This window comes from Drosophila eugracilis, unplaced genomic scaffold (genome assembly GCF_018153835.1).
Source record: "Drosophila eugracilis isolate 14026-0451.02 unplaced genomic scaffold, ASM1815383v1 contig_90, whole genome shotgun sequence".
In the NCBI taxonomy this organism is placed as follows: Eukaryota; Metazoa; Arthropoda; class Insecta; order Diptera; family Drosophilidae; genus Drosophila; species Drosophila eugracilis.
Genome location: NW_024573812.1, coordinates 8871266 through 8893480, shown reverse-complemented (window position 1 = coordinate 8893480; position 22215 = coordinate 8871266). Strand labels below are relative to the sequence as shown.

Here is a 22215-nt window from a genome sequence, read left to right as displayed (position 1 = left end):
TACTCACCCACACATGCACAAACCAATGCATAAGCTTGGGTGTAAAAAAGAAAAATGACAGGAAAATTGCAAGGAAAGAGCAAACGCTTAGTCTCCCTTTTTTCTTTGTTCTACGACTGCTCATGCTAGTTTCCCTTAGCTCCTGTTATTTTCCTTTTGCTCCTGTGTGTGCTTTTCTTTATTTTCCGAGTCCTTTCGAATAAAATTCGAGCTTTTTCATTTAAACCCAATTTGGGTTTTCATCTTTGAAAAGGTAGGATTTTAATAAAGGAAAATGGTAACTTGAGGAATATCGATTTAAAGATTGATAACAAAAAATGTTAAGCCGGAAAAGTGTATGTTTTTCCAAGTTAAAAGATAAGCAATTACGATCAATTGGGCTAGACTACTAGAGATCTTTTTTGAAAAATACTTTTAGACTACACAAATACTGAGATATTTAGGCACTAAAAGTTAAAAATTAAAACTTAAAAATGTCTTAAAATCTGATTGAAATATGTGAATTGTACGTAAAATAACTATATAATATAACCAGTTTTCAGTTCCATAATATTTAAAGAAAACTTAAAAGATGTAGATTTGTGTTGTCAATACCGTCGAATACAAATTTCACTGTACTTACAGTTCCACCAAAAACAGAGTTGCCAAAAGCCCTTTCCGGTTTTTAACCAAAGAGTTTTTCAGGTTTTTCGCAAACCAGTTTTTCACAAAAGAGCGGATCAAATATTATGCTCTGCCAAAAAATGCGTCAGCCATGGTCTCACGAAAAATATTGACAGGCGCAGAGGGCTTAAGCGAAGATTAACTGCAGTCAGTGTGTGTGCAAGCCATTTTCAGAGCATATGCGCGGCACGTATTTGAATTATGTGTGCCAGTGAGTCCGGAAAATACACACATGCCAATGTCAGGCAAGAGGGGTGAAGTATTCGTGGGAATAAATAAATATAAAACCCGGCAGTCTGAATATCTTTCCTCGTTTCACTCCGAACTCGCCGCTGAGGAATCCGCTTTGAGGGATCTTCACTTTTTGCACTGATACACAAATTAGACACGGCCACGCCCACTAATCATGGCGCCAAGGCGGAAAATTGCTAGCCGATTAAATTGGCAATCAAGTGAAAAGACATCAACAGTCTCCCTCCCTGGAGGATGAATTTCATGGAAAAAGGAATCCTCTCTCATCTTTGCTGCCAGTAAAATGGCATAATTACATGTAACTAGCCGAAAAAGTTTACATTTATGAGCGACTGGCGGCTGTTACCTGTTACCAGTTACCTGGGGGATATGGCCAACATTCGCGCTGAAGGAAAATGGGAAGTTTTCCCGAGGGGTGGTAGAAGAGGGACTAAGCCATCAACCAAGCGGTGCTATTTATGTCGCCATCAGCGTGGCGGAAAAATGGAGACACAGGAAAAAAGTGGCAAAGGAAAAGTGGGGAGTTTTCGGGCTGCCAAATGGCTGCGTTGACACAGTTTCCCTTGTCGCCCAGCTGCGGCTGATGCTTTTCCCTCCTGTCGCCATTTTCCGTCTCCTCTGTGCTTGTGTGAGTGTGAGTGTGGAAAATCCGCGGCAAAAAGGGGTCTAGCAAATTATGAATGAAAGATGGCGGTAAAGTTCGCTAAATGGTTACTACAAAATGTAAAAGAAAGGCTTCAGAGTTGCAGGAAAAAGATGAAAGTGTAGCGGGATAATAATTCCTGGGGATAATAAATGAAGAAAATTTAAGAAAACAAGACATTCTAACAAATATGTTGATAGGACTGTGTAAAGAAAGTATGTCTAACTTTAAATACATAACTTTCCCAGAAAACATATTCCAAAAACCTTTCGTTGACAGCTTTTTGTAACAGAATATTAAATATTTTACAATTTTATAAATATTTTTAGAAAATGTGTTCAAAGTCCATTCTTAATGCAGAGATTTAAGTAAATTTCTGACTTAATTTCATTGGATGAGTAGATCCGAATGCAATTAAAATCTAACAGCAAAGCAGAGTTAAAAAGTAGCATCTGCGAACAACCTTTTTGCACTTTGACCGTGTTTGCTTGACGAAAGAGAGGCGGCTAAAGAACTCTCTGATTGCAGTTGACCTCGAGACTGGGAGCTGCCCACTCACTGGTCCCTCGTCTCATCGCTGATGGACATCCAGACACCATCTGGGCATATTTTAATTACCATTTAGGCAAACGTAGAAAAAAATGACCAAAAACGAAGAAAAACAAATACAGAACATTAAAAGCCAACTGCAGACGTCTCTGGCGCGCCCCCTTGACCCTGCCACGGCCCCTGACCCGACTGCTTTGAACTTCTGGCTCAACTTTCTGGCTGGCTGTCAAATGAGAGCGAGCGGAATGGCAACAGAATGCGGCAAATGTTGTTTGGAATATTAATTCCAGTTTGGGCCGCATTTAAGGAGCTTAATGAACTTGAATCGCGGGATTAAAGCCAAGGCTGCACAGGAAAATAGAAGCATAACGATAGACTGTTAATAATTAATAATGCCTCTCTTTAATTTAAACCTGAAAGAAAAAAGATTTTTGATAGTAAACAATATATGATAAGGTATTAAGGCTCATTTCCTAAGATCTGAGTAAGAGTCTTAGCATTTTCCAATTAAGTTAATTCAAAAGTATATAAGACTATACACTTTTCTCCCCGTGTACATAGCAATGTGTTTCATTTTACCCATCGATGTGGTGGAGTGGGTAAAAAGGTGGCAAAAGGACGAAGAACAAAAAACTTTTAATGCCGCATCGCTCTATCCCACGGTCCCTTGATATTTGTTTATTCTTTGAACTTCTCCAATTAAAAGTAAATATTGTGAGTAGTTTATCTCGATTTCATTCGGTGCCGGGCAGTTTGCATAGTTGGCAGTTTTCCACCCCTTCTCTTCGCCCGCTAGCAGGCCAACTTTGCTTGCATTTCACACGCAATCTAAGACTGCGGCTCGTCATTTCCACTCCAGAGCTTTTGCTTTGTATCCGCATCTGAGGGAGAGAGAGCTGTAGCTGTATCTGTATTTGTATCTGTATCTGATTTCTACTCGAATCCAGCTCAACTTTGGGGCCAGAAACTTTTCTTTGCGCGTAATTTAATGCCTTTTAAAGCGGCAACGTGGCTAAAAACAACTTTTCGTCGGACAGAGTGCTATCTAATGGCAACGAAAATGTCTAAAATGAAAGCAAAGTACTGAGTTTTTACTCTTGGTAACCGTATAACATTTTTCAAACTCTCTTAATTTTAGATATCAGTTGTTTCCGAGAAATTTCGACTATATTTGTCGCATTTCCTCATTTCCGTCCTTGATTATAATTTTTGGCTCAACAGCATTGGGATGAGCATGTAAGGGCATTATTTACTCTTTCAACTTGAAATTCATTTAAAAACATTTCAATTTTCAGCTTTCCTTTGATTCCATTCCATTTACCTTTTAAGCACACATTGATTTCTTGGAAATACACAACATAGCATCACCAGACTGTAGCACATAGCTGGCTAATTAGTTTATCTCAAGATTGCAAAGTTCGCTCAAAGTTGGAGCGAAGAGAAAGCGAAAGTTTACTTACTACTCCTGGGCACATTCGTCCCCATCAGATTCCCCCAAACTCCCGGTAAAGGTACTCGAAATCACGTTGCAGCTAACAAAAACATGGAATAATTTTATTTACGATTCAACTTTGTAGTCACAAAATCATATGAGTAACTGCCACGAAGAGGCATGAACAGAGCGGGAGGGAAGATATCTAAGGTGCAAAGCATAAAAAAGCGTGGTAAAACTTTATGTGCGTATCCCTGAGATGATTTCAGTCAACCGCCCAAGTTAAGTTTACTTTATGGTGGAAGAAAAAAAGGAAAGCAGAGCGGAAAGCTCAGAGAATAAAATAATAAAAACGGAAATTAATGTCGGACGAGGGGGCTAGAGGACATGTGTGCGAATAATTTATACAGTCCCAGGACGGAATAAAAAACGAATTATGTTCAGGATACTTCGGGAGTGTTTCATTAAGTTACCTGAATGGTTTAAATAGGACTCCGTCTTGATTTAGATACGGTTTGTGTTTAATTTGGAATTTAATTCAGCTTTTGAGAAAGGCTTTTATCTGGGACTTAAGCTGATTACTAACTTTAATTAAAGGAATCCGAGTGAAAGGGCTTTAATTAATGAATCAGCCATTGACAAAGTTATGGCATTAACGTGCTTGTTTAAGTGGAAATAATTTAATTGGCTACAACTATAAATAAATGGCATACAAGTCATTAAAATGTGGAATTTAAATTATTGGCAATGCTATTTAAATAATATATAGTTGACTTGTATCAAAGGTTATATCAATACTTGATGAATATAGGGATAAAAATCCCTTCAAGGACCAACAAAATGTGCCAAGAGGACATTTTGTCCAGCGACTTGGTAACCTTTTTCTTTTATATAACACACTCGTCCCTTTAAAGTGTGTTGGCCAGCGATTTTGTGGGCCTTCCTACTTGACTGCCATGGCCTTGGACCGCTACCATCGACAGCCGCATCCTGACCCTTCCACTTCTGCCGTCTCATTTCCATCGTTTTGTCTCCGCTCCATTGTTCGGGGCAGCAGCTCGTTTGGCCTTTGCCTCGGCAGCAACTCATTAAAAATTCCATTTTCATTTCGCCCATCATCCATTTTGATTTCATAGTCGAGTGGATGGCGCTGGGCGGCGGCTGGGATGCAGTTGGATTCTGGTCGGGATTCGTCCTAGCAATTGGATGAGATGGGGTTGCCAACTGTTCGTCGCCGCACAATTTCAAAGTGTTTACTTTCTTGCACATTGATTTCGATGGGACTTTCACTTTGGCTTTCGCCCTTTGCATTTTAACGCTGGCAATTTGATATTTTATTTAAATAACCGCCGTCGTTTTTTCCATCTCCACTGAGTTTTTCACAGAATTTTTTAACGCCAGCGTAATTAAAAAATAAATATAAGAATTATGAAATTTTTGCAGCATCAGCTTAAACTTTGGTCTGCAAACATGAATGTGAATCCATATGCAGCCTTATTGGAAATTGAAGGGGAAAACGGCTGCCGCAGTTAATTATTTGCCCAGCCAGTTTGGCGAACGTGACGTATACGTAATTTTTATCCCGCCTGCTTCACTGATGAATTGTTTGCCCAGCACTCAATCAATATATGTACATGGAACTTATATGCATGTAAATATGGATTGTATATACACATTTGGCCTCTCGCATTCTTTAATTTATTTGGGCATTAATTTTTAAGGTTAACAACCGAATTGATACAGCGGAACTTTGATGTTTTCCCTTTACAGGGTGAACTATCGTAATTTATGTCCTGAAAATGGTTGTTAAATATTATTATTTATTGCAAATATGAATGTCAAAGATACTGACGTGCAGTTGCTGAAACATATAATTAATGTTATCAATTACTAATCCACATAAATGTGTTTTATAAAAATTGAAATTAAATCAGATAAAATGCCATCAGCCTAATTTAGCAGCTTATTTATGAGGTTCATAACCATAATCGTTAAGTCAAATCATTTATTAGAATAAATAATTTGTTCACCAAACGGAGTTTCTAGTACTAGATTTCAGTGTCATAGTGAAGGTCAAACAACACACAAAAATACAAAACTTTAACTTACAAACATATTGCTAAACTAACCAAGATGGACAAGATAATTATCTGCATCATTGGCTCCGGGAACTGGGCAACGACTATTGCCCGAAATGTCGGCAGGAATGTGATGAATTCGCAGACACTCGAGGAAAAGATTCCCATGTATGTTTACGAAGAAATTTTCGAAGGTCGCAAGCTCACGGAGATCATCAACACCACCCACATAAACTCAAAGTACATGCCAAACTTCGAACTGCCGCCAAATATTGTGGGTGTTCTTTGATTGATAATTTACATATTAAATTCTTTTAATATTTCTTTTTTATATTTTTAGGTGGCTGTGGATGACATTGTGACCACAGCGAGGGATGCTGACATCATAATATTCGCCATTCCCCCGACTTTCGTCAGTAGCTGCTGTAAAACTCTGCTCGGAAAAGTCAAGCCCACGGCTCATGCAGTTTCCCTCATCAAGGGATTCGAGCGCGGAGATGATGGGCAATTCGTTCTGATTTCACAGATTATTATGAGGCAGCTTAAGGTTTTATTCTAAGCTGTTAAAACCTCTTTAATCCTCTTAATTTATTAATTATTATTATTATCTTAACCTACAGATTCCCTGCTCCGTCTTGGTTGGCTGCAATTTGGCCTACGAACTGGCCCATGACCACTTCGCCGAGGGAACAGTTGGCTGTCGGGATCAGAAGTATTTTCGAGTGCTCCATGATATCTTCAAGTCACCCACTTTCCGTGTGGTGGTCACTGAGGATGCAGACTGCGTGGAGATCTGTTCCACTTTGAGGGTAATCTCTAGTATCAATAATGTATATTAAATATCTATACTTTTCCTCTTACAGAACATAATTGCCTTTGCTGCTGGCTGCTCTGATGGAATGGAGCTTAATGAGAATACCAAAGGAGGAATCATTAGAAGAGGATTCTTGGAGATGCTCCAATTTGTGGATGTCTTCTATCCTGGCTGCCGCATGGGAACCTTTTTCGAGTCGTGTGGGATTTCCGATTTGGTTACCAGTTGTTATGGTAGTTAGAAAAGTGTTACGATTTGGATTTCTATTTACATTTATATATCATCAAAATAATATTGAAACTTCCTCCCCTCAGCCAATCGAAATCGCAAGCTGGCCGAAGCTTTTGTGAAGACAGGCAAGCCTCTGAGTGAGCTGGAGCACATTATCATACCAGGACACGAGCCTCTGGGTCCCGTGACAGCTGAGCTAGTGCATCATATGCTTAAAAAGAAGGGCTTGGAGGATAAGTAAGTACTAAATGGGAACGTACATATGCCTAATCTTGTTTCCCTGCAGATTTCCGCTCTTCACAGCTGTGTATAGGATCTGCACTGGAGATTATCCGCTGCAGCGCCTGGTGGAAACTCTAATTAAGGCACGCGAGGACATGTAAGCAGGATCTCCATGGCATCCTTAGCTGATCTAGTAATAATAATAACTTTCCCTGCAGCTTCCACCCACTGCACACTTTCCAACTGTGAGGGAATTCATTAAATGTGTGTAATAAAATTTAAATAAAAACCAGAATAATGCAACCAAACAACACAGAAATTTGCTTTCTTACTGTTTAGCCGGCAGAATGGAGCACATGAGTCGCGTCTTTGTCTCGGATTTATATATAAGTGCATACTATATACGAATATATATAGAGTATTTGCCAGCAAATGCGGCAGGAGGAACGGCTCGATGCTCGAACAAAGCCCCTCAACATTTGTATTGTGCGTCTTTTCTTGGTTGCAGTTCAAGTGTTCCTTTGCGGAGAGAGAGAGTGCACTCCATTGAATGCACCAACGCTCCCAGCACAACGAAAAACAACGGAAATCACTTCAGTCGGGGATCCGGATCCGGATGAATGGAAAAGAAAGCCGTCCGCTTTTCCATCTCATTGTTTTCCAAGGCTCAACTATAAATTTATGTGTGTTTCTCAGTGTCCGGTGGGTTTTTATTCTATTTTTTTGTGCCTTTTGTATTGAGGCTGAAGTACTTTCCAATCGGAATTGAGGAAATGGGAGCAACCACTGGAGGACTCCTAGAGATCTCCACAACAGTTCACTGAACTATACGTCACACGGCTCTTTATATGTCAAACCGATTCATTCAGTCATTCAACGAAAGTACCTACAACGGAATCAACCGGATCTAAATCAGTGCTATCTAAACTACTCTTTTAAAATATATTTACCACAAAAATGGGCGTCAAAAAAGAGTCTGTCCAAGTGGACAAAAAGCAAACGGTGAACAAAAAACAACTACTAATTTTTGTAGCATTGCTTTTGGCCTTCTTAGTAGCAGTTTTTATGGTATACACCAAAGAAGTTAATCCGGTTATGAAAAATCGAGAATTATCAGCTTACCAGCAAATTAAAAGGAAGGTTGTTTTGTATTTATGTAAAAAGAAAAGGGCATCAAACTATATGGGAAAAGCTTTGAAGTTTTTGAGTTCTTAAGTGTCTTCATTTCAAAAATCAGTTGCAAGTAATTTTTCAGTTCGTTGTTTTACTAAGATTCCGTCATTCAAATTTGATTTTTGTATACAGAAACAAGAATTTTATTCAAATCTAACAAGAACTTTTAAGAAACTGCCAAACTTCATTTTGGAAACTAAAAAAGCTGAAGCAACCTAAGGATCTGGGCTTCAAAAATCAGTTTGCAACTTCTCAGGTAAAACAAAGTATTAACAAGCTAACTTTTAATACATTATAGTTTTTTAGATTGAAGAAGTATATATCCTAATGAGGTCCATCAAACTTTCTAAAAAGATGAAGCATAACGAATGAGATTTATCTGGAAATCACTAGTGCCCAGCCCATATTCCTTCTGGAAAGCCAAAAAACTTATTCCAAATATCAAATACGATCTTTGCCCACAAAGCCCTTAATTTGTTATAGTTCCTCAACACCAAGATGCTGGCGTTCTAAACAAGATTTGTAAATATTCCAAATACGTAGAATTTACTTTTCTGATGCCATTATCGTGCCATCAAAACTAAGTTGCAACTCCACCAATGTTACACGCACATGTTTATGTTAACTGACAAAACTGATAATCTGTTCAGTGTCCGTAAAAGTCAATTTTGAAATTGTTATTTAATAAATGATTTATGTAATTCATTTAGTTTTGGGCTTTGCGGATTCGTGTGCATTTTTTCAGGCGTAATTAAATGAAAGCGTCAAAGGCGGTAATCAGGAGGCGGGAGTGGGGATGCGGTGGTTTGATTGCATCCGGATTATGTAAACGGATTAGTTCAAATGTCGAAATTGTCCAATTTGATTACATTAGCGAACAGCATTTAATCCGTGCCGAATGACAATTATTGTGTTTGATTGCGTTTTGTGATATCAATTTTTTTTGTAATGCCAAACAATATGTATTATTATTTATTAATATATTTTTAAAATGATTGAAACTGGTCGAGGAAAACAGATTAGTAGGAAAGGAAGAGATAGGAAAGTGAAAACAATACATCAGAAGATTATATTCATGAAATGATTTTCTTCATTACGCATGCATTTGATTATTTTTCCGTTTTTCCCTCGGGAGTCCGAAAAATTAATGCAGGCCACATTACGCACATTCAGTCCAATGGCTTTTCGATTTATTTCATATTATTATTTTCAGTTTTTTGTAAAACAAAATGCCAAATGTTTTCCATTTCAATTGGTTTATTAGTTCATTTCAGATTTGCAGTTTACGCAAGCATATAGCAAATATTCAGCTTACGTGCTGCCAGCGAGCAGCTGCAAAAGTTGTTGCCAGAAATGGAAATGGAAAACCCCGGGAACGAAATCAAACTGTCCGGCTCGGTCTGACTACGGTTAAACAAATATGCCCGGGGTCCGTCGGGCAAATAGAACAAAAAGCTATGCGAAATTTGCATATCAACTGGGGGAGCAGCAGGAGTGCCCTGCTTTTTTGCCCATTTCTTGTTGCATTTTTCAAATGGCGTTGAGGGGATTGAAATAAGGGTTGGGTTTCGGTTGTTCTCCTTTGCCGATAATTACACGGTAAATTTGGCAAATTGTGACGTCAAATCGCAAATAAGACGAAACTGAAGTCCCGAAACAAGTTGCACGTATCTATGGGCAATGTATCTATGTATCTATCTATGCATCCCCACACCCAGCAAAAACACACACAAAGTTACACCTGTACTTTAACACAGAGGCAGTAGCGCAAGCACTTCAAAAAATAAATAACAATTTGGTACGTTACACACGTCTCGGCTTATGCAAACGTATCTGCAACTTGTTCCCGTCTCTTTCTCTTTATATACACCCTCTCTCTTCCTCGTAAAAGAATGCTTCATTTCATGACCACCCACTTGGCAAATAGAATACACGCAGGACATGCAGGAGGACGACGACTGCCGACGAGAGAGGCTCTCTCGGAATGGTGTTGTTTGTTGATTCGGTTATTGTTGCTGCATCTTGTTTGCCCTCAAATTGAACAAATAGCTAAAACAATCCTTCCCAGAGTAGACATCGCTGGAATGGTACAGGAAAACCTGATATATCAGATAATAAAGAGCATTCAAAACTGTAAAATATAACTTTTTAACTTAACTTATTGTCATTTCTTAAATTCTTTGGTAAACATTTTCTAACTTCTTGAATAAATTCTACAAAAATTAAAATTCGATTATTATTATTAAATCTGAATGGTTGTTAACTATTCATCGCCTTTCCTGTCATTTTACTCCCTTATAGCCCAAACACAAAACTATCTTTCGACTGGGCATACATACCCATTGATTCGGTAAAAATTTACAGTTCTAGAAACCCATTTGTTGCAGAAATCGGAGGAAAGTCCTGTTAAGCAGCGGAAGGACAGGTTTCGGGATTGTGGGATTTGGATTGCTTTTGGGCCATGGATCGACTGACGATCAATCAGAAGGTGTTTATCCGTCGTTCGGATGGCCGAATCCACTTGGCAGCGGTTGTCAAACTGCAGGGCGGTAGCAGTAATATAGTGACAGTGGAATGGACCGAGGGACACGGAATGCAGGCTAAGGACCTGCCTCTGGAGCTGGTCGTCCTGATGAATCCCCAGATCTTTGACACGCCCCGATGCAGTGGAACATCGTCCAATCAAACGGCCTCCATACCTCCGCGTTCCAAGACAGAACGAATTGCTGCTGGGAGTTTAACACCACGATTGGCCACTGCAACTCCCCGCCAGCTGCCACTTCCAAATCGAGAGGACAATGTGGTTGACCAAATCGAAAGGATGCGTAGGCAAAGAGAACAAAGGCGGGAGTGTCAAGCGCAGGCTCGTCAAATACGGGAGAAGGAGAAGAGCGAAGATCCAGGAAATCCCAACTGGGAGATAGCCAGGATGATCCGCTTGCAACGTCTCCAGATGGCAAGTCAACCTGTCAAGCCGTGTAACACTAATAAACCCCACAGGGAACATCAAATTGTGGTTTGTGTGAGGAAGAGACCACTCAGACGCTGTGAGCTAGCACAACGGGAAGTGGATGTGGTCAGTATAGCATCAAAGGATACTCTGGTGGTGCACGAGCCTCGGAAGCATGTGAACCTGGTCAAGTTCTTGGATAACCATAGCTTCCGTTTCGATTACGTCTTTAACGAGGATTGCTCTAATGCCTCGGTCTACGAATTCACAGCCCAGCCCTTGATACGACACATTTTTGAAGGGGGAATGGCCACGTGTTTTGCCTATGGACAAACCGGAAGTGGAAAGACACATACGATGGGTGGACAGTTTTCTGGCAAGCTGCAGAACTGCATGGATGGCATCTATGCGATGGCCGCCAGAGATGTTTTCAGCAATTTAAGCTCACCAGATTACGTTAACTTAAAGTTGAAGACCTTCTGCAGTTTCTTTGAGATCTATGGCTCGCGGGTCTACGATCTCCTAATGCCTGGTAAACCGCAACTACGTGTCCTGGAAGATGGCAACCAGCAGGTGCAAGTGGTGGGCCTAACAGAGAATGCGGTGAAGAGCGTTGGAGATGTCTTGGCCCTACTCGAGTTGGGAAATAGTGTTCGCACCTCGGGACAAACCTCAGCCAATTCCAAGTCCTCTCGTTCCCATGCCGTGTTCCAAATCGTACTGAAATCCTCGGCGAATGACCGTTTGCATGGAAAGTTCTCGCTTATAGATCTGGCCGGAAATGAAAGAGGAGCGGATAATAGTACAGCAGATCGCTTAACACGCCAGGAAGGATCGGATATCAACAAGTCCCTGTTGGTCTTAAAGGAGTGCATTCGTGCTCTTGGTCGTCAGTCGTGTCATTTGCCCTTCCGAGGCTCCAAGCTCACTCAGGTCCTGCGCGACTCATTTATTGGTGGAAAGAAGGTAAAAACCTGCATGATAGCCATGATTTCACCGGGTTTACATTCAGTCGAACACACTCTGAATACCCTACGTTATGCGGACAGGGTAAAAGAGTTGACGGTGGAGACTGCATCTCTCAAACCCGTTATCACAGGTTCTAGTTTGGAAACCTCCATAGAGAGCAGTTCCATGCCAGATATATTCGGACAGAATCGCTATTCATCAGCCTCAACCCCATCAGTGGCAGGTGGAAGAAACCAGTCAGACGGAGTCAATCATTTAAATGAAATCCATGGACCAGAATCAGAATCCACTTATCCCGCATCTGGTCGCCAGTTGACAGAACGGATATGTCGCTCCGTCCAGGAAGCTTCTGTGATGTTAGCCAAGTCATTGGCGGAATTCAGAGGACGGAACTTTCCCTGAAACTTAAGGGTGAAACTCTACAATCAATCTCTACAATCTATCAATTTCTACAGCAATTATTTAAGCTCAAAAGGTTGTCAAAATTATCTGTTGAGATCTAAATAAAAGGTACATTATAATAATAATTATAAGATTGTTTTTGTGAGCTTGCAGACTTTTTTATACTCCATCGGAAATCATAAAAACTAAGTCTAACCCTCAACAATCTATAATCACTCGTTATAACATCTGTATCTCTAACCCCAAAATACATTAAGTACCCTTAAATTTAAGTGAATTAAGTACATGTTATCAGCACGCTTAAATGTAAATAAAAATGCAAATTCCGAACGCTCAAAATACATTCATTTAATAAATTAAATGAAACCTAGCAACGCGGCTCTATTGTAGGAGGACTTCATTTGAATTTCGCCCGGAATAATCTCCGCTCCGATTGAAGACTGTTCACCGCACTTATTCCGGCGTCTTAAAGTTGTCACCTCCTTTTTTCTTTGCCTTCTGGCCCAGTTCATTTGTGTGCCAACCTGTTTTCTGGGCTTAGGGTCCTTCTAGCCATGTCCTTCAGCTAACACACACGTACCTGTTCATAGGTTCATGTGTGTGTGTAACTACATTTTCCCATGCTGAACTCAAACTAAGCGCAAATATTTTCCGCATAGTTGCGCATTAAGCCAAAAACTTACTTTCGCCTCAGAGCCACACAGTTTTTCTGTGGTTTTTTTGCCGTGCGCTTGGAACTGAACGGAAGTGGGGGAAGTGGAGAAGTGGCTCCTTTGACAGCTGTCAATATACAATATTGGGGATTATGATGGTGCCAAGACACGTCTTACGACAAAGCTTTGTGTCAATATATTAAATTATGGCTTAGGGCGGCTTTTCCTTAACTCCCCGCCCACTCGCTTAACTTTTTGGCATTTTTTCGCGCAAATCCGCACATAAATGCTTAAGGCCGGATGAATATGGATGAAGCAGCAAATTTCGTTATTTCTGCGCAGTTGACACTAATTGAAATCGGGGAAAAGAAAATGTTCCTAAAAAGCTGTCATGGTGTATGTACGGTATCTACATAATGTAAAAGCCAATTATTTAAATTAGCTTATTTTTCTAGGTATGTCAGTCTAGTTCTAACTTTGCTTTCTTGAACGCTAGGTTGGCCTGTTTACTATTTGTTAAACTAAATACAAATTTGTCCGCTTTCTCACCTTTCAAACTGCTTCCTTAAGTAAGCTTTTTAAGAATAGTTTACTTTAACTGATATTTAAGACTTATAATTTGTTTATTTATTTATTTATTTATATATATACAGTGAGTTGGAAGTTTATTCCTTAATATCTCGAGAAATACATAACGGAAATTAAAATGTAATATCTCAAATGAAAGATACACATTTCGAGAATATATTTTAAACATAAAATTAACAAGTTTTAACTTTAATACTACATAATTTCCTTAATAACACAAAAAAGTCATTTTTTCACGCACAAAAATTATTCGTACACTTCTCATTCTTCACTTCTATTTCTAAATCCAACGGTAATCCGCGATTCTTTTTTGAACTGTACTGTAATATTCAGTTTTCGTCTTTCGCTTTCCACCTTTTTTCTGTCGCCAACTGCAATATATGTATGTTGTTTTCGTTCTTCCCTTGATCATCCTCGAACACTTTCACTGGAATTCATTCCTCATAACTTCTGTATTGCTCTTTGGAGTTTATTTCCCTGGAAACTCTTTGGCGAGTCAGTAAAATGAGGGATGAATTGCTTAGTAAGAAACAATGTTTTTCTTTCTCTCAGTGTACATCTGCAAACCTCTATCTATTTATGTTAGTAAATGCTCTGCCTTGATGTAAATACCTATTGTCGTCCCTGGTGTGGAAGTTGCCTACAATAAACGCGGAAGCGTAATTGACAACACTGCCCCAGAGTCACGTAAACATAAAATAACACTCAACAAGCTTAATTTACAAGACTCTTACTGCAGCATAACCTTACACACCGCACGACAAAAACTCACCACGATCAACATCTTATAAGTTCCGAGAGTGACCATACTCCATCAGGGCACAACACCAAACTGAGATACAAAATATACTAAACTCAAATTATCGGTATCGCTATCGACCCACGGCACCAGTTACTTCATACCTTCAAGAAAAAGTACGCCATAAAAGGGTCAAGACGCTTTCTGACATTTTATAAACTTAGCTTCAAGATTTCCTATTTGATAGCTTAAATAAGAAATAATTTCCCAATTGCAAATATAATGCAAATACATAAACATATACCACATAAGCTTGTGACGACACCTTTGAAGGCTTCCATCGCTGCCTGTCAACAATTTAATGTTTGCAATTTAATTTTAAGTCCCTGCTGTCTCTCGCATCGTTAATCAAAAGCGTCTTTAATCTTATGTCAAGTTATGTAAATAAACAATTACGAGCATTTATGTATGCACACCCACACAGGCGTACAAGCACACACACAAACACACGCAAGAGCACAAATTTTGCGGCTTAAAGTTAATTCATTTCGCAAGTGTTTACCTAACCTGGCATTAAAACGGCTAGAGAGACATACGCCCACGGGATGATGATGGGTATCCCGAAGTGCCCACCCTCGTGGCTGCCTTCTAATATGCCATTAACATAGCTACCTAAATAAGTAAGTAAATTCGATAAGCACATAGATACTCACACACACACACGCATGGTGAGAGTAAACAAAACCGGAAGGAACCTCGTGCAGATTCAGCGGAGTGCAAACATTTCAATTTAGGGAAACTGATAAGTCCTATAAATGTAAACTTAACGTTGGCTAAACAAATTTCCCAAAATCCCCGCCCACACACACCTACCCGTAAGATCCCGAAATAGCGGGGCGATAACTCAAACACATCTACAGATTGAAGGCTTAAAGCATTTCGGCAGAGTTGGTCCTCCATTGAGTATCGATTACTTTGTGTCTAATGCACTTTTGCAACTGAAGAACTCGCAGCATTTTCCGCCCTTTTTCCCTTACCGCTGCGAACTGTTGCCGAAACTGTTGTTGGCCAGGAAAACTTTGCTCGCGGCAGTCGGAAAAGTGAGAGGCACTAATGGCTTCAGCTGAAGGATATCGGAAAATTGAGAGATTTATAAAATGGCAATCTATGATTGAAACTCATGATAGGAAAAATAAAGAGACTAACAAATTTTATTGGTTTTTAGCCATTATCGAGTGAGACTCCAAATTAAACCTTTGGTTAAAGATAACAATTCCGAGTTTGTAACGCATAAAAAGCTACTTAAAGATCTCAATGATTCAAAACCTTAATAATAATTCCATAATAATTAAATTCTTTCCATGACTTCTCTTGAAATTTTAAATTTAAAAAACGTTGTAGCTGCCTGAAAGTTTCAAATTCCAAACAACAGAAGTCCTTGAGAGTTGGACAGACAAATATAAGTAAACTTTTGGCAAGGCACACATATGGGGAAGCTGGAAAAAAAGCTGGTAGAGTGGCAGGTTTAAGCCATTTCGGCCCCTTCAGTTGTCCATTCCTCATTTTGCTGAAGTCATGGCAAAATGTTTACAATGATAATTGTCCTGCTCGGTCCTTGTCGTTGTCATTGTCCAGCCAATAAATTCTTGGCAGCTGCATGTTTGTTAAGCTCAGGGCTCAATCCTTTCGCCCGTCCACCTCTCTTCCCCCGATCACGCCACTACCACTGTTGTTTGTCCTGTTTTGGCCACTGGCTATTGGTCCAATGGGTGGTTTTGAGTCCTTGTTTCATTCGAATCCTCTTCCGTACTTTCCCTCATGTCGTCGCTTCAACCGCTTGGCCCGAATGCTCGGGGCGAATTATTTATGTCTCGAATTACAATTGCAGTTAAAACAATTTTCCGGGAAATGAGATTTTCATCTTTCGGAAAGTGCATTCTGCTGCCGAAATTGATTACTCGAATGAATTTAAATGCTTAGAGTAAGTCGACATTTGGTGAGACTCGCACTCTCTTAAAGGCCTCTTGCCATAATTGAAATGTCCCTATTTAAGCTCTCTTTCTTCTGACATGGCCAACTACATCCTTTAATCCGGGCCAGTCCTTTCGAACAGTCGAGTCCAGTGAGGGGCGTTGCCTCTTGTCTTAACCCAAATTGTTCGCCATTAAGCCGTCAAGTGCTAAACATGCAAGCGATTCCCAATCCCGCCCTGCTTTTTCTCTCGGTCTGTCTCTTACTTTCCCACTTTCCCAGCTTTACCCAACTTTCTCTACGTCCTGTGCCCCCAACCATTTTTCTTTCATTCGCGTGCCGGTATATGGAAAACGTTGCAGAGAAATGTGCCAAGATAAAAACCAACTTTGCATATTTACTAACCCTGTCAGATGTCGGTGGAAGTCTATTAAAAATGGTGTGAGATCAACACGGAAATGTGCTGGATTGCTGGTTTAGTTTCAATTTTCACAGGATCATTATTTAGCACTTCCAAAACTATAGATTTAAAAAGGAAGTAAATTACCTCGTAAGTTAATTAGTTTGAACGCCAGTGAGAGGATAAACCTCTCTTCTTGTCAGGCCAAAGAAAACTCAAAAACCAAATTTAAGCATAACTCCCATAGAACTTAACAAACATCAATTTGGTTGCACTGGCATGTCCTTGCAGCTGCATATGTGGTGGTAAGTGTGTTTATGTGGCAGTGTTTGTTTGTCACGCTAACCTCAAAATTGCCGCCAACAATTTAACAAGCAGACGTTGTGTGAAAAATATGTCAAACAGAAGGCGAAGGCGGTGACATTTTGTTCGCTTTTTTCCTGAATACGAAAATTGCGTTAGCCCACACAGAACGTACATTTATGTACGAGTATGTATATGTATGTGTCCCCACAGTCGAGTTACCGACATAAAAAGTGGCAACACACACACACACACACAGGCCAGCACACGGGGCAGGACAAACAGTTTCCCAGCCACGTTTTGAATTATGCATGTCTGCCACACATGACTCGAATTTTCCCACCCAAAAAAGCCCAACAACAACAGCTCGCCTTCTAACGCGAAGAAAAATATACATATTCAGAAAAAATGAAAATGACAAAAAGAAGCCAACGGCCCGAAACTATTCGTGGCCGCTTTTCCTTGCACTACATGACAGTTAGAGGGGCGAAGAGAGGAAAAGCCAGCCAAGCAGGAAGGATGTGTTCGGATATTATGGCTCCCCAACCTCATAATGACTGAATTCTGTGTCTGGCTGCCTGCAACCACTCCAAGCCAAAATGTTGCCGGCTTCGACCCGCAGGCAGGCACCTTTGATTGCCCCAAAATGTCCAAGGGTAAGTGGATTATGCATCTGGCTTAGAAGTTCCAGCCAAAAGGAGAAGCTCATTTCAAAGTCAATTACCTTCACATGTGGAGGCGACTTTACTCTTCTTAAAAATACTTTTATGACATAGTTTTTGAAGCCAGGGAAATTATAGTTCGGTGTACTAATAAAAACTAACAGATTAATAAACTTAGATTCTCTGACAGAGTAGAGATTGTAAGAAAAGGGGCTTAACCTTAAGGTAAAAGTTCATGATATTTGCAATACCTTTGCATACCTCTAAATAGACTTCTCTTTACAACTTTTAAATTTTAAAAAATAAATACAAAAAGAGAAAAGGATTTAACTTGATAAGGTTTTTATATTCTATTCAAATCACACAATCCCAAATTATTATTTTTAAATAAAAAGTACTTTAACTCCAAAGTCAGAATCGCAATCTCAAGGACCACTTTAATGGCCCTCTTACCTAGCAAAAGAAAATGTTTTTAGAAATAAACAAAATTATTAAAACAAAAAGTAATAAAAGACTTTAATTGGAAACCAATCAATATCACAAAAAAATAACTTTTGCCCATTACATCACAGCCGACTGATTGGGCCAAGTTGCAAATATAATTACTGGTAAAAGGCCAGAAGGAGCGAGTGGAAAAGAGGCCGGCACAAAACAGTAATTAAATGGAAAATGGAAAACGCACTCGAAGAGTCAGGCGAGCTGAGCTGAGCTGTGCTGAGCTGGCTGAGCAAAGTGAAACCAACTTGTGCAAGGCACTTGACTTTGGGCCACAATCGCGTGACTTTGAGCCAGGCCCTCGAAAATACGCTCACAAAAACACAAATGCGGCCACAAGTGCCGCTCGAGTATGAATTTATTTATACGTAATGCGTATACATGATTTCTTTTTATAATTTTAATTTGCCGCAACCTTGGCCCGAACATTGATGGCCTTGAGTGTGGGATAAATACGAGTATACAAAAGGAAAATAGTCTTCGGGGATTGGGGGGTTCTTGGCTTGAGTTGATTTTGAGTTTCTTGTTTGCTGTTGAATAATAAATACCGCTATTGATTTCCACCATTCCCAAAAGAAGGAAAACACAAAAATAAACCAGAAAATTAAACTCCGGCCGGAAACGGAAGATGGCGATGGCAGCGACAGCGGCAGTGGCGATGGTGAAACTTTATTGACTCGCTTCGGAGCCACAAATTTAGTTACTCATCTGAGGGGAGCCTAGAGGAATGTTGCCAGCTTAACTTTACGATCTTGGCACTTGTTGTTACCCCTCAAACAACATAATTTGGCCAAACAGCAATCAACTCCCTCCTTCCCCAGCATATTCATATGTCAGTTGGCCAAAAAAAAAGGAGAAAATGTAATAAAGTGCAAACAGCAGCAGAAAATAATGTGAACACATAAAAATAAGCAAAAAGTTTCCGTCTTTATTTTTCTATATATATATATATAGATTGGTGTCGGGCCAAGCCTCACACTTCCCCTCTCCGTTTCTATTGTTTTATATTGTTTACCCTTTTCCGAGGAGGGGAAAACTTGAACTTGGCATTGACAGGGCGTGGACAGAGTTGGCCAGTGGGGGATTCCTATCTTATCAACGGGAAAAGAGAAAACTTTCCTCTCACCCTTCGGCTTTTGTTGGACACTTCCGCTGACAGGCCCCCCTAAAGAAATATAAGCTGTTATTATATGTTTAATTAGGCCAAAAACTTTTCTAGCCGAATGAATCCTGAAGACGGAAATTAAGTTCAGGGATTTATTTTTCATTCGAAACTTTAAGTTAGTGAGCTGTGAGTTCTTTAAGGAATTTAGTTTACAATTTTTATTATATAGTTTTTTTCATTCTATCCAATTTGAGACTTTCAAAGCCCCCAACCGAAATTGTATTGATTTATATTGGAAACTTGTGCTTGTCTTTGGGGAAACTTCAAATGCTAAAACATCTTTCAACTTTACTGTATTGGTGTGGATATGCAAACGCCGAAAACTAAATATTTTTCCACTGAAAAAGTTTGCCATTTTATTCCATTCGCCTCTGACGATTTAATTTGCGGCCACCGTTTTTTCGCCACAATTGCGAAAACAAAAATTTTGAGTTGGGCAAAAAGTTGGAGGTTGGGTTTAGGTTAACAGCAACTTATGCAAATGCCTTATGCGGCGAAAGGATCTTCCCAATTGAGAACACCCACCGCCCCATCTTTATAGTTTTCTCTTTTTAGCTAGCTGAGGCGAAGTCAAATAGAAGGCAAAAATAAAGCGAACTTTTTGTTAGTTCGGTTTAAGTACCGTGGAAAAGGTTGAATGGGTCTTTTTTTGTGCAATTGCCGAAGGGCGGAGGAGGGGGGGGCTTAAGTTGGGGTCAGTAGTGCTTGACTCTGCAGCGAATGCCTTTTGTTTCCCAGAGAAATACCCACAAAATGGCATTTTGGTTTGCTCAAATAACTCAGATGGCCGGAGACGAGAAAAGAGAGAAAATATTTCCCTCATTTGCATTTTACAAGAAGCTTTTCTGCTTCTCGCGGGAGTTGGGGCAGTTGGGGTAGTTAGAGTGGGAGTTAAATTTGCCAAGATTGCTAACAGTTAACCACACATTCCTTAATCTTCTGCCGGCTGCAATGAATCTTTGCCCTCGGCTCGCATTTTGGTTCTTTTCAGCCGAAGTCAGGCCAATTTGTGGCCACTAATTCGGCACTTGAATAGTCACTTCAGAGCGAAAGAGAGAGAGGGAGTGAAAAACTGAGCGAAATTGGGAAAACTCGGAGGGGCAAATTTTAGTGGGGGGGACGGAGTACTCCATGAGAAGTGTACTTTGGTAGACTTTTAACGATGTCATCGCTATAAACTTGAGTCATCTCATGCTCCTACTTATTTTTCTCCATCTGCCAGCCCGCATTCCCTTTATCAATTACGCTTTCATTTTTTTAATGATTTCGACTGCAGTTTTGTTTGGTTTCGGTTCGAGTTGAAGTCTCTTTGGCTTTCCTTGATTTCCTCGCTACTTTCTTCCTTCATTCCTCGGCGCTTTTCTTCTGCTGACAAGTGCACATTTTTCTTGGCCCTTCCCTGCTTACCATATTCCCTGCTTTATGGCCCAAGAAAAGCGCAAACTTTGTGCCCAGGCACGGGACTTCGAAAAAAGTTTTCAAGGAGTAAATACTTACTTGCCTTTTTTTTTTCTTATTGACTAAGTTTGAAGAATGCATTTTTTCAGTCGCCTCTTATTCCTGCGCTTTGCTCCTCTTTGTTAGCTTTGCAAATTAGTCAGCCGTGAATGCCCCGGCAAAGTTTGGAATTTTTCTATTAATTAGTTGGTAAAAATTATTAATTATCTTCGTTATGCTTGTATTCATCTCGGTAATTAAACGCATACATCATTGTTGGCAAGACATTACTCAAGGATCTTAAAGTTATTTTCGAAATTTCTAGCTTAAAAGGCTATTTAAAGGTTGTCATTTTTTGTTAAGGCCCGTTTTAGTTTCTCATTTCAGCTTTTTAAAACCTTAAATTCCACTTGCTTTGATGTAGCTCTTCTGAAGCCCTTACCCTTTCTAGGCTTCCTCAGATTTTCCAGCACTTTCCCTTTCAGCTTGTGCTCTAGATTTCTACAAAGTCCTCATGGGCCTTATCTCGTTGCGATGATCTGATATGATAAATCCTACCTCAAATATGAAACGAATTCGGGAGAACGACTTTTCACTCGCATGCATTGGATTTAAGCTGTGTGCGTGAGCTGGTGTTTGCTTATGTGTCTGTGCAACTTGTTGCAAATGCTTATCAATTAATAAAAATCATTGCCTACTTTTCTGCGATTTGCTTCGCTTGGCCTTCCTCGAGGGAATTTTTCGCCTTGGGTTTTTGAAATACTCTTCTCCGTTAAAGGTACATCTGTTTAGTATGTTAAGCCTCTTAATATTCCAATATTTTGGTAATATTCTGACTTTACTATTTCTGTAATGTATGAAAGCAAAAGCGATTATTATTATTATTTCAAAATTAATCCTCCGCCTATATAAAACTTCCTTTAATATGTATTTTGGCTCTTTTAAATTACAAAAACTATATTTCTTTCTGAACAATTCAATTCTTAAGATTTTAATCATCAACAAACTTTAAAAACAATCTTATTTAAAACACAAAAATTGCTTAAATTCTTAGAAAGAGTACTCCAAACTTCGTTTGAGTTCACAATCCCCCATTTCCCATTCCTTTTACATCCGGAATTCTTATTTATGGTGAGCATTTGGCTTAATCCACCATCATTTATACCAATTTGCGGGAAAATAGTTGCCATATGTGGACAGGCTGGTGGGCATTTAGTCGGCAGAGAGCAAAGTTGGACCCGGGGGGCCTAAACCAGAGCTTAGGCAACAGTCGGTGGTCTTTGATGCGCTGGCGCCTCTGAAGTACAGTTGTCAGTGATTTATGCGGATTTATTTGAGCCTTCGAAGTGGCTGAACAACACTTTCAACAGCCCTGTTGAAAAGCTGCCCACAAGGCTGATAGTAATTTACTTATTTATATTTAT

General features: G+C 39.7%; 2 protein-coding genes across 2 annotated transcripts; both read left to right on the top strand.

Annotated features, from left to right (window-relative positions):
- The first annotated feature begins 5625 nt into the window (after nt 1–5625).
- LOC108112363 (glycerol-3-phosphate dehydrogenase [NAD(+)], cytoplasmic) lies at nt 5626–7192 on the top strand. Its single transcript, XM_017222193.2, has 7 exons — nt 5626–5891; nt 5958–6164; nt 6238–6426; nt 6481–6664; nt 6746–6899; nt 6949–7041; nt 7103–7192. The coding sequence occupies exons 1-7, from the start codon at nt 5673–5675 to the stop codon at nt 7131–7133; spliced, it is 1077 nt and encodes a 358-aa protein (XP_017077682.1). The 5' UTR covers nt 5626–5672; the 3' UTR covers nt 7134–7192.
- A 3190-nt stretch (nt 7193–10382) lies between these two features.
- LOC108112257 (kinesin-like protein Klp59C) lies at nt 10383–12503 on the top strand. The gene has a single exon (XM_017222079.2). The coding sequence runs from the start codon at nt 10519–10521 to the stop codon at nt 12376–12378; it is 1860 nt and encodes a 619-aa protein (XP_017077568.2). The 5' UTR covers nt 10383–10518; the 3' UTR covers nt 12379–12503.
- The last annotated feature ends 9712 nt before the right edge of the window (nt 12504–22215 follow it).

Excerpts from the sequence above, each read along its gene's own strand:
- LOC108112363 (XM_017222193.2), top strand. The coding sequence starts at position 5,673 with ATGGACAAGATAATTATCTGCATCATTGGCTCCGGGAACTGGGCAACG. Across the intron at positions 5,892-5,957 it reads TCGAACTGCCGCCAAATATT|GTGGCTGTGGATGACATTGT; the intron begins GTGGGTGTTCTT and ends TTATATTTTTAG. Across the intron at positions 7,042-7,102 it reads ATTAAGGCACGCGAGGACAT|CTTCCACCCACTGCACACTT; the intron begins GTAAGCAGGATC and ends CTTTCCCTGCAG.
- LOC108112257 (XM_017222079.2), top strand. The coding sequence starts at position 10,519 with ATGGATCGACTGACGATCAATCAGAAGGTGTTTATCCGTCGTTCGGAT.